This window comes from Carassius gibelio, chromosome A13 (assembly GCF_023724105.1).
Source record: "Carassius gibelio isolate Cgi1373 ecotype wild population from Czech Republic chromosome A13, carGib1.2-hapl.c, whole genome shotgun sequence".
Classification (NCBI taxonomy): domain Eukaryota; kingdom Metazoa; phylum Chordata; class Actinopteri; order Cypriniformes; family Cyprinidae; genus Carassius; species Carassius gibelio.
In genome coordinates this window covers 2,420,756-2,433,967 of record NC_068383.1, presented here as the reverse complement: position 1 = coordinate 2,433,967, position 13,212 = coordinate 2,420,756, and the positions used below count along the sequence as shown (strand labels likewise).

The 13,212-nt window shown below is 36.5% G+C and overlaps 1 protein-coding gene across 4 annotated transcripts in view; it reads right to left on the bottom strand.

Annotated features, from left to right (window-relative positions):
• Window positions 1-10,798, bottom strand: part of LOC128025870 (disrupted in schizophrenia 1 protein) — a 53,777-nt gene extending 42,979 nt beyond the window's left edge. For 3 of the 4 annotated variants that reach the window (XR_008186276.1, XM_052612443.1, XM_052612444.1), the window contains exons 1-3: window positions 10,216-10,798; window positions 1,780-2,597; window positions 476-545 (exon numbers count right to left, since the gene is read on the bottom strand). Coding sequence is in view for 3 of the 4 variants with exons in the window: in XM_052612443.1 (XP_052468403.1) it covers window positions 476-545; window positions 1,780-2,597; window positions 10,216-10,309 (982 nt within the window). In the remaining variant the exon portion in view is untranslated. Of the gene's footprint in view, window positions 1-475; window positions 546-1,779; window positions 2,598-6,288; window positions 6,489-10,215 lie in introns of those variants that run through there. The other variant, XM_052612445.1, reaches the window with a different exon arrangement.
• Between the last annotated feature and the right edge of the window lie 2,414 nt (window positions 10,799-13,212).

Sequence of the window (13,212 nt, the reverse complement as noted above, 5' to 3'; positions counted from 1 at the left end):
TTTTCAACTACTACTAATAATCCTAATGCAAAGATACTCATTTCAAATGGGATCCTACTCAGAATAAATTGAGTGCACAGCATGCATACTAAAAAACACTGAAATAATATAATTAGACTGACAACCTTTCCAGAAGTAATAGCTGAAAATAAACAGGAACCACTGCCAATCAAACAAACACGTGGGAATACTGATGCTGTGAAGTCAGCAATCACAAGTTCATGTTTTTGGCTAAGTTTAAGATCCCCATCAATCATCTGGGAGTGTTTGGGTGTGTTTGCATCACATGAATGTGATGAAACCGTCTTTGTGTTCTGTCATCAGCTCTGGACACAAACCTGGGCTGAAATTCACAGATATGATGTAAAAGATGAAGCATTAATGCTATTGTTTTAGCATTTACACTTAATATACACACTCTTTTAGCTAGAGAAACCATCCTGCTTCATCAAATAATGATCAGAGCAACACTGACCTGTGTCAAAGTCGTCCTCCAGAACCGCTTTGTGCTGTAATCTCTTAAGCTTCATCATCATGGACTTGATCTGTATAGAGGGAAAAACATTGAGAGACATCAGAAAAATGTGTGAAAAACATCCCTTCAAATAGAAATCCTCGGTTGACTTTGATATTGTTAGTAATATTTCCAGATGAAGGTTTACTTGATTCTTTATCATTATGAAAATCAGTGCGTCTCAAATCTAATCATCGGGATCTTGTTCATCTCTCGATCATCATTGGATTGCATTTTAATATATTATCTTACGAAGACATGTTACTGAAGATACAGAGGGAAGAGTGATATTCATATCATTTTATGTCAGCATCTGCTGTACTGTTATAAACATCTCATTGATTTACATGAAAAGATACTTATTCGTACTTTTTGGCCGTATAAGTTTCAGCTCCTACACCAAATTTCATATTTTTGCTCAGTTTGAGCCTCTGAATAAAATTAAGCAGAATTGTTCCTTCATATTCTCACTATATGATCCATAAAAGCCTGATATACTAATACAGTAGGATACAAAACAAAAAACACATGCATATTTTGTTTTAGACTCTGGTTTGAGAACATTATTCAATTTAAAACAATATTTTTCCGACTATTATTTCATTTGTTGGTTACTTACACATGGTTTCAGTGAAAGCAAACCTCTAGGTATCAAATTATATTGTTTTCCCTTTGAATTATGTTTATTTTCTTACCCTTGTGGCAGATATGTGTTCATGTTTCAAGCATTAACTCACTTAACTTTGATATATTCTTTCAGAAATCAAGACTTAATATCTATAGTCTTGTAACTTCACACGTAAATTTATCTTGATTTAAGAAAGTAGCGATATTTGTAGTGGGGAAAAAATGCTTAATAAACAAGTACCGTATTTTCCGGACTATAAGTCGCACTTTCTTCATAGTTTGGCTGGTCCTGCGACTTATAGTCAGATGCGACTTATTTATCAAAATTAATTTGACATGAACCGAGAGAAATTAACTAAGAGAAAAAATTACCGTCTCCAGCCACCAGAGGGCGCTCTATGCTGCTCAGTTCTCCTGTAGTCTACACTGAACACATAGAGCGCCCTCTCGTGGCTGGAGACGGGAAAGTTTTCTCTTGGTTCTAAATAAATGCGACTTATATATGTTTTTTTTTCTCATCATGATGTATTTTTGGACTAGTGCGACTTATACTCAGGTGCGACTTATAGTCCGAAAAATACGGTACGCACATAATTTTCTGCAATGTTCTGAGCTTGTGTATTTTGTGTGGCACTGACCTTGGTGTTTGTGCGATTGCTCTGCAGACAGTCTTGCAGAAAATCCTCGTACTTCTTTATCAGACCGTCCCGACTCCGATGTGAGGACGGGGTTGTGCTGTCGTAACCGGATGTGACCGATGAGGCCGAGGTCGAGTCTGACGAGTCAATCGAGAGCGAGGACGTGACTTCAGTGTCCAGAGAGCTCGAATCGGAGTCCTGGACGCTTTCTTTCGCGTAAGACGCCATGGAGGACGAAATCTGTCTGTCCCGGTGTGGCCAGGGTACGTCCAGATCCACCAGCCACAGCTCTCGGTCCAATAGCAGCCCTTTCTGTCGCACCGACTGACCAATCGAGCAAGGCGAATTGCTTAATGAGAAAACCTCATGTTCTGATTGGCTAGCTGAAACACTGCTGCTCTCTGATTGGCTCGAGTGACTTCCTGAAGCAGTGTGTGGTTTAAAAGCATCACACGTCTTCACTCGCTCCCATTCAGACGCTTTACACACAGATTTGTTGGTGCTCGCATCTAATAGATCACTAGTTTCTAGCGACTGCTGAATGAAACTGAAGCTCGAATTGAAAACGTTGCGCGATGGCATTGAGGAGTTTTCCTCTGCGTCACGCAGACTCTGAGTTTTGGAAGAATCCCGGCTGTCGTCTCTCTCGTAAACATCCTTAAGCCATTGCTCGCTGCGTAAACCCGAAGCGCTCTTTCTAGTGTTCTTTCGAGTGTTCTCAGTAGTAGGCGAGCCAGAAACAGGACTTTTGGAGTCACATGACTGATATCCCGGCCGTCTGTGATGGTTTCCCGCTCCAGCGGTTGGACTCGCACCACCTGTTGAGAACAGATTACTGATTAAACCTCTTAGTCTTGATAATAAACCATGGAAGAAGCTTTATTACCGGACATGCTAACTCTCACAATGGCATTTTTGTAAACACATGATGATCCATGACAGCTGTCGTCATGTGTTCCAGCTATGAAATACAGCTGTTGAGAAATGAAAACTGATGGGAACTTTAGGAAATGCACAGAAAAAAACAAATATAAGATATATTTTAATATTTTAATAACACAGTCATCATTAAATATTGATTTTTTTTCTGTTCATTTTACACGTTAAACATTTTTTTTGTACATTTAATTTTTTTTTTTTTACTTTTTAAATGTAATTTTTTTACAAATTCAAAATGCACATTCTTATACATTTTACACTAAATTGTGTTTTATTCATATTTTTATTATTTTTACATTTTTCATTGTTCCAATATTTGAAATGGATTATTTTATCTGACAAAAAAACCCTGTTGTGTTTCTGAAAATAATTTAATTAGGAAAATTAATTTAAACATTTAATTCTTAATATTTAGTAAAACTTTATTTATAATACATTTCCTTCAATGCGTTTATATAAGCTAACTGAGGTATTCTGCTAATAACTCCTGCTTCTCAGTTGTTTCTGATAACAATATAATCATATATAATATTTTTGATATTCCATTTTAATTTTAGGTAATTTTGTCATTTTTTTATTCGTTTTTTTATTTAATTTTTATATGCCTATATAGCTTTAACACCTTTTTATTTCAGTATTAAGTTTGTTATTTTAGTACGTCAAGTTGAAATTAAATGAAAATTACAAATGCTTCCCTTAAAAAAAAATATTATATATAAATATTAAATTTATTAAAATTAAATAAACACATATATTGCAATAAATTGCATAATGAGTTGTTTTATAGTAAATTAAACAAGTTTAACTAATTTGATGCTTTATATGAGATGAGATTCATCTTCTCTCTAAACTAAAAAAGCAATATCTGAGCAATAAAACGTTTCATCTGTGCAAGTAAAAGATGAGCCGAAATTAATGCATAAATGACAAGCCATCATAAAATGATCAACTCAAAACAGCAGAGACAAAACCAACACCTCGACATCTCTATAGTCGACGAAACACATCGGTCTGTTGTTCTCAGGGTGAACGGGAGCGATCAGTGGAAAAACTCTCCAATGGACTCTTTGTCTGCAGCTGTGATTGGCTCTTTAAAGACATTTCCCACAATCCCTCACTGCAGAACAGCTGCAGTTCAACGTCTCTCTCGCAGAGATTTCGAACATAAACACACAAACCAGCTCACATGAGAGAAAAATAACAGAGACAAAACCTGGCCTCCAAAAAAGAGGCAAATGTTTCAAACAGAAGCATGCATCACTTATTTCACTGTGTGCATATGCTTTCCTTTCAAAAAAACAACAAATCTCTTTGTATCGTCTGGCATTGCGATCTTTCACCATGATTTACACCGAGCTAATGAAGAGCAGATGAAGTCACAGCTGAAGAATGTTTTCTAGAGAGAGGAAGAGACACATCCTCTGGAGGATTTGAACTAAAGGACGTCACTGAACAGTCGAGTAGAGTAAGGATTCACAAACCTTCGCTAGCAGACACACATTCACCAAGAGTTTCCTACTCCTGATCTGCTGCTTATTAATAGTTAGTGAGGTAGTTGTTAAGTTTTGGTGTTGGGCCGTCGTATTAAGTGGTCTAGAATATGGTCATGCAGAATAACTATTATTATGAGCCTAACATGCACTATTAACATTTAACTAAATATTAATTTTATTTTAAACCCTATTAAGAATGAATGGTTTTAGTAAGTTTTATTAAGAGTTTTATTTTCTCCCATTTTATATTTAAGTCACATTTCAAGTCACTTTTAGTTATACAGTACAATACAGATTGTTTCCAAGCAGCTTCACATTGCAAAAAAAAAAAGGAGAATATTAGTGTTAATGTCTCAGAACTCATTAAGAAACTAATTCACTGTCAACTATAAAGCAGCTCTACAGACACAATAGCATTAGTGCATTTAAATCGATAATATTACTTAATAATGAATTGCCTTTTAAAACCTAGCTTATGTTTGTTTTATATGCTTTGCTTTTAGTTAGTTTTTTGATCGCTTTTTATATTTATTTATTTATTTTTAGAATTCTATTTATTTATTTATAGCATGCATTACACAGTACAATGCAGATGCTCGTATTTATTTATTTCTATAACACTCTATACAATACAGATTGTTGACATTTTTTGTGATTTTATTAACTCCTAGCTCTCCATCCACTTTCTTTGAGTCACATTTCAAGTCTCCTTTATTTATGATTTAAACTAATTATTAATTATAACAATTTATACAGTATTTTTATGATTTTATGATGTTCACATTTCAACTCACTTTTATTTATACGATTAAATTAATCATTAGCTTTGTAGTTCCCCAGTTTGGAAAACCCTGTACTTTACCTAAAATTACTCACTCACTCACTATGTTGTTGTTTTTCCTTCAGTGGAAAGTGAAGGGAGATATTTTGAAGAATGCACAGAAAACAGCAACATGAATGAATGCAAACGTGCAATGCAGATCATTTTTGCATCACTGTGAACACCTGCACTCTTCTTACACAACACCTGAGATGCACCATCATCCACCATCTGTTACGGACACAGTATTAGATCACCCAACCTTCAACAGACGACTAGTAGCAGAGATACCACACCACTGAGCCGACTAAAGGTCTGCCTTCTCCTCAAAGGGGAAGGAAACACTCACAAGACTGTGAAAACACATGCTGGTCACAATTCCCTAAAAGAAGAGATGATGCCCTCTTCAAAAACATGAGACGTATACGGGTTTGTTTATATAGAAGTGTGTGTCTATGCAAAAGAACCAGATGGAAAATTTCTTACAGTCTCAAGGGAAAATAATCCACATTCTGGTCAATTCCAGTCAAGTTGCATTTATTTCTGTAGCGCTTTACACAATGCCGATCGTTTCAAAACCGCTTCACGTTAATAAAATGTAAAATGCATGGGTATTTTTCTTGCAAAAATGCATCAATTCACTAAAGGAGGCCTTTGTTCACTCCTCGGAGCCATGTGAGATACTTTTTTTTATGAATGCATGCTTTTTATTTAACTTCTTTTGGACTGAAGCAATGCAACACCCACTGACTACAAAGATAGAGCTTGAAAGATCAAAGACACAAACTCTGACTGGATTTGTCTGAAAGTAGAAAGTCATATGCACCATGCCTCAGGAGTTAGTAAAACACTGCCTAATTTTCATTTTTGGGTGAACTAACTCTTTAATGTTGTCAAATTCATCAGGGTTTAAAAAAATTAGCTGTGAAAATAAGCAGCATTACAGAAAGTGATAGTGCCATTGAAACGGTGTCTGTTTTGCAAAATGAAGGTGCATCTATGTGACTTTTTCACCCGTTTCATGCTCCACCAGGTGAAAATGGTGCTCAACAACACATTATTTATGTCTGCGGCACAAATAGGTTTGATCACATCCTCAAAGTAAATGAAAACAACAAGTATGTGCAAGAGAAATAGACGTTTGACTCATAAGCAAAACACAACACCTCACAAGCTTCAATCAACATTGACATGCATTTAAAAAAAGCCACTGTTTTTCAGTGAGCTGACGGCCCTGAGAGAAACATGTGTGTTTACCTTAGTCGATTAGAGAGGCCTTCTCCAAACACACTTCTGCTTCACTAGCAAGCGCTTCACACACACGACAATACACCGAAGAGTTCATGAAGAGGAAAAAGGGAATGCATGAGGAGAAAACGCCAAACCGTTTCGGAAACACTTCACCATTCGAGCTGATTCACCGCACTTACACATGCATGAAACAACCAGTGACGGCAGCGTTTGAGGAAGTGAGAGTTTGACGGTCATTTTCAGCACGTCTTTTCCTTTTTAACACAGCCAAGATAACAGTGAGACCGAGCTCAGCTCTCTGTGTGCCCACAAACAACCAGAACAGCATGTTCACAACTGTCGACTAAAACTTAAACTAAAACATCGGTGTTCACTGAAAATAAGCTAAAATTAGACATGTTCCTGAAACAGCTGAAAGATGAAGTTCTAAATAAAACTGAAATGAAATAAAACTATAAATCAACAAAGCGGGAAACTGAAATAAAAATGTTTCAAAATAGTGATTAAAACTACAATACAAAAATAACTCTAGCTCTGTTTACATCCAAAGTTGCGAATTTAAAAGGTCCCCTTCTTCGTGATCCTATGTTTTAAACTTTAGTTAGTGTGTAATGTTGTTGTTAGAGTAAAAATAACAAAAAAATAACGCCAAGCGAGATATTTTATTTAACAGAATTCGCCTACAAAAACAACCTGTTTGGACTACATCCCTCTAGTTCCTGCAGTAATGATGTCACTAAAACATTTTATTTGACTAAACTCCGCCCACATGAATACACAAAAAGGGGGCGTGGTCTTGCCGAGCTCCGACGGAGAAGAGGAAGAGCTGCATTTGTGTTTGTCGCCATTGAAACGCTGTTATTTTCATCTCGGAGTCCAATCATCTTTGTTTAGGCTTCCCAGGGACGCTATACTTGGACATAAATGGTTACAATTCATGTTTAACTCGGTTCCCGAAAATTATAATCCACATGTAAAACTATGTGCAGCACATTTTGCTGAGGACAGCGAGCTTCCTCGGTCTCAATCAGTTTAATGCCGGATTCACACAAAGATTATTCTTGAAAGATGGAGCAGTTCCCTCTTTGTCTGGAGAAGGCGTTGTTTATGGACCACAACTGGTAAGTGTATTTTATTATTTAAGTTGGGGTGTTTAACAGTTTCTGTAACTTATTACACAAAGGGCAATGCTGTTTAGCTTTGTTAACTAGATTGTAGGGCTGTGCAAAAAAACAAACGCGATTTTCATGTGCATCTCGTCAGTAAAAAACGCTCCTGTGATTATAAGTACATCTCCAGAACATGCTCCTGCCGACTTGCTTCTCAAAACTACTCCAAAACTAGCCAACAATCACGTTTCCAGGAGAGCCGCGCGCTCTTAAGCTGCTGTCGAATCACAACACAGGAATCGCTGGCCCAATCAGAACGCGTTACTTATTTCTGAAGGCGGGGCTTTATAGAACAAGGAAGTCATCAACCCGTTTTTATGACAGTGAAAACAGCGGTATACAGATAGGTGAATTGTGTGAAAAATACTGTTTTTTTACACGCGAAACATGAACAAATGTTATATTGCACACTGTAAACACAATCAAAGCTTCAAAAAAGCGCGAAAAATGGGACCTTTAACTTATGCACACAATTGGAAAATCACATAAAACATTTGCAAATAAAGCACCGTTTAAATTTCACTAAATCATCACTTCCTGATAAACTGGCACTAAATATCACTAAGTAAAGCAGGAGAAGCCACTGAATATAATCATTTTCAATTATATTAAATTGTATTACAGAAGATGAAACACAATAAATGTGGTCATGATGCTGCTGTTTGTAAGACAGTTCTGGGAGGTTAGTACTTTGACGACAGACTTCATTCAGGCATTTAAGAACGACCATAACAACATTTCAGATGCTGTGCAACGAGATGCTTATGTTTTAATTATAGTATGCAGTGCACTGTGATTTTGCAACCATCTAACGTGATTCTTTGTTGTATATGCATGAGTATTTTCAGCTCATTAGACAAGTATTTTCTACTATTATCTGCTCACAGAGCAGTCCCTTCCAACCACAAGAGAGACGGAGTGCCAGTCCCGAGAGTGGGCGTGGTTTCAGAGAGTGGGCGTGGTTTCAGCGCTGACAGTGGACACGCCCCCAGCATTTGCAATCAGAGATTACTGATAAGATTTTAATAACTTATTTCATTTCCTTGCCATTTTTTTTTTATCATTCAGATTTGGCTGGGAGCTTAAAAACACATTTTTCTGTGGTGTGGCAGAACATGTATTTAATATTACACTCTACTAATGAACAGGATCACTTTCTGGTCTACTTTGATGAGTTAGGGACCTGTGCACAGGGGAATCTGACAAACAAAAGAAAACCTCCGTACTGTGTTTAAATTTAGCAGCTGCACTTCTACTGAAGTTCTGGAAAACGTCTCGACGCACTTCCTGTTCGAGACACGAACCGGCTGAAAATCACACAATAAACCACGTGAAGTGAGCAAACTATTTGAACATAAACAGCTTTGAACATCAACAAATCTGATGACAAAAGAGAACACGAACTAAGAAACTGTAACAGAAACTGAATCAAAATAACAGCTACAGGAAATGTTCTCCCAAAAACGACAACTCTGTCCTTAAAGAGGCATTTTCAGCAAGAATTAGACCCCTTTTGCTTTAATAATATGGAAAAGGGTCTCAAGAAAACAAGACAGAACAAGATCGAAGCGAAGTGAGGGTGAGTAAATAAATAAGGACACATTTTGTCTTTGCAAAAACTGATAGAGAGCTCAAACTGGCCTATATACCTGAATTGAGGATGTGAAAACAGATTGACAACACAGATGCATCTATCTAAGAAGCTTCTACTGACTCTAATCTCTGTCATGCCAATTAGCAGCATGCCAACAGCTAATAAACACTCGCAAAGCGGCCGTGTAAGTATTTTAATACACACAGATTGTGAAAAGGCAGGATTTTTAGACTCAATCTCAATGTTTGCTCAAGTTGCTCTCCAAATCAAATGTGTGTTTTACCAAGAGTTTCACGTTTCTCCAGAGCCGCCTCTAAATATTATGTCTGAAAGCCAGATCTGAATCTGAATGCAAAGGGCTGTTATGATTGGAAAGGTTCGTTAAACTCAGTGAAAACTTATCTAACCTTCTGATGGATGTCTAAAAATGAATCCAACCGCTAAACCGCCAGATGCTCCGTCCTCGTGTATTCTGACACTGTTTGCTGAGCTTTGATGTGGGAAGAGACTGTAGACAAAGAACTGCGTTCCCAAATATCATATCACACATTAGAAATCAAAACAGGAGGCTTAAAGTTCAGAAAACATCCCATTAGACACAGTACGAAGTGCTGAAGTGGCAAAGTGGTGATATCAGATGGTATTTTGAAATGCTGTATATATATTACCAGGGTACTAAATTAATAGCCAACATAGTAATATCATGGTACCTTTAGTAGGCCTACTTTTTTTGTAAGTGTCTCAATTTATTACGGTTCATCTGGTGCAAACATTAAATTAAATGACTTTTTATCAAATATACCAAATAAAAGGTGTTGGAACCACAGAAATTGCTCGTGAATTTCACACATAATTGCACAGAAACACATTATTTTAAGGCAAAAAGACTGAAACTGTATTTTCTTGTAAAACTCCTAAAAGTCAAACAAACTATTTTCATGCAGTGACCACCAACATCAAGCAACACCATGGTAAACACAAGCTACTTTACCAGGATATCACATGTCCATAAGCATATGATGTCTAATAAAATACAGTATCACCATTGGTATCTTGATAATTCGTTGTTTCAGTTTATTACAGCACTATATCACGACCCCAGTGTCAAGCTGTTGTTTCATGCATGCAGTGAGAAGGTACATAGAGGAATACCATGGTATTTTGTGTTACCTGTCCTCACAGTGCAGAGGTGACACGCGGAGTCGGTGTCAGTTTGGGGTGTTTTTGAGCTGGTTTCCACCATGATCATTCCTGCGAACATCATGCCGGGTTAAAACCGGTAAATCCACGGAACTAGTTGCGGTCAGTTAAACTCCAAACGCCGCGCGCGTCATTCTCCGACGGGCTGCGCGTGCGCTTTACGCGTGAACCGAGCGCGTTCGCTTTCTTTCAGAAATTTTTTTTTTTTTTTTTTGTACACTTTCCACTTAAAGTCGGGGGTTTTCAGATATGTAATCTTAATCGACGCTTGGATGAAATAGATCCATTAAATATCCAACTCTGCGACGCAAATGGCGAGTTTCCTGCCAGAGGGAAACGCTGTCGGGAAACCTGAAGAAAGCTCGCGCTTGTGTTCCTCTGTTTAATCCATAGCGAATGTTTCAAAGTTCTTTGTTTTGTTATTTTATTAAGTCCACTTGGGAAATGAAGCCACGGCAGCACATTGCTGTCAGAAAGCAGACGAGAGCCGGAGTGCAGCCGCACTTTGTCCCGTTACGCGGCGTGTTTCTGTGACGTCTGCTGGAATTTGACTCCTCGATTCTTCACTGGTTCACACCAGAGCAAAACTCCCATGCACTTCATAATGCACGGGCTCATGTGACGTACGAGCTCTAAAATGTCTAAAACCATGAAAAAATACCAAACCAGGTGGCATTTATTGTAAAGAAAGAAAGATGCACACGCAAAACAAAACATTTCACAAAACAGACGTTTTTACTTTATGTTCAACAGTACAATAAAGTAATATAGTATTATTTTATTTTTCCATACACTTTCTACAGAAGTAAAAAAATAAGTCAAAAGACATAAAATCCCATAAAATCCATAAACTAAAATAATTTTTAAGAACGTTTTGCTAAAACATAATTCCGGAATGTTCAAAACGTCAATAAAAAAAAAAAATACAAAATAAAACTTTTCTCTTGGTCATGTGAATGTTAAAAACAACATTAAGGCAATGTTCCATTTGAGAATGTTACTTAGATGAAAGTCCGACTACAATGTTTCAAAGAAACGTTCCATAAACAATGTTTCTGTTAATGTAACTCTGAACGAACGTTCTATTAATGTTACCGGAAGAACGTTGCCAGAACGTTCTGAGAACATTGCCTGTGATCTGTGTTATTATATTGGTTATTGGTATATTTGAAGCTTCAGATCAGATATCTGCAGGTCAGGTTGGGTTGAACTGTCTGGTATATTACTTATTTACATGAATGTTAAACTGAGAGGTTTTCATTCTGTTATCATGAATTATGAACTGGAGACATCTGATCCAAGCCCAGCTTTCCTGCTGTGTGTCTTTCTGTCTTTAGTCTCGTTCAGACCCAGGAAGCAGCAGTGAGAACAGAGCCGCTCTTTGTGTTGTGCTCTATAGCCAGTGGAAAGTCTCATTCGAGGCCTGTGTTTGTCTCATAATGGTTTAATTGAGCTAAACTGCCCAGAGCGTCACAATCAAAGTCTCTTACTGAAGCAGCTAAATCTAATTAACATCTGATCTCATGACTTTAAGGCCCAATGTGAACCACTGAAGCAGGTTTTTTGATGTTTAAGAATATCTGATATTTCCCAGGATACACTAACACGCGGTGTGAACATGATTATGAGGTATAAATATAATAGGCTACTTTAACCTCTGACCGATGCGGACACATGGAAGTCAAAGAATACCAGTTAAAAGTTTGTTTTTATTTATTAAATCTGGTTTTCAGTAAAGTTGTCACAACTGGCCTATATGGAATAACACAAATGGCATAGTATAAATCAATAGCACTAAAAAAAATGTCTTATATTGTCTATATTCCAGCTTATTCCCGTCAAAACATCAAAACACGGCTTGAGACCTGAACACGGTTGTTATATCATCATACTGTAATATTTGTATACTTAAATTATCTCTCCTGCTTGTGCAATTACTTGAATTAACCACTATGCTTCAGTATTGTACAACTTCAGGCAAAATCTCGAGCTCTCAGAGGAAAGAATACAGAATATTACAGTCATCAACTATGCAAACTGTATGTTTTTTTGTTTTTTTATTAGATATTCTTTTTCATTCATCCATTCCATCCATTTTATTTTGTTTTTGTTTGTGCATTCAACATTTACGAGTTGAATGCATATAAACACCACCCCAAAAGTTGTAATTATGAATGGGAAACTGAACTTTCATTACACCACACGTTTCATAGCTGAGGGCGTAAATAACAGGGTTTATGAAGGTAAATTTAAACATTTTTATGACCTTTCTGAGACCAAATAATTTTGTCACCCTTATGTTGCACCCTTGGTTAAACACAGAAGAAGATATTTTAAAGAATAGCCAAGCAATAACCAAACAGTTGAATTGCATTGTTTTCCCATATTATGGATATCAATGTGAATGTCTTGAAATAGCAACACTTCACAGTAATTTGTAATTAATATTAATGTTATAAAAATAAATAATTTTGACTGCATCTTCTGTCTACACTGTGACAAAAGTGATCTCCTTCTCTATTTTTGTCTCATTTTAAAGTGCAAACGTCCAAAGATTTAAAATCTAGATGCATTTACTTGAAAAGAAAAATACAACATGAGATCATAAGTCTTGTTTAATGAGAAACTGATCAAAATGTGAGTTTAAACACAAACTTAATTCAAAGAGAAAACAAGTTAATACAGTTATATCTGTCCTTGTTTTAAACTCATTTCATTTCTCGGAAAACAAAACTTCATGTTCAATTTGTCTTAAATGTAAATCTAACTTGATTTAAGGATGTGAAGTTATTTTTTTCAGTGCAAAGAATTCCATTACTTTTTTTAATTTAAAACGCTTTGCTCTGATTTAAGAAATTTTAAGGTCTGCAGAAACCCTAAGTTAGAAAACATGACTAATGCAATGGCTACAACGTCTATACTGAAAGTACAATTTTTTGCAATAAATGCTTTTTTTTCCCCATCACA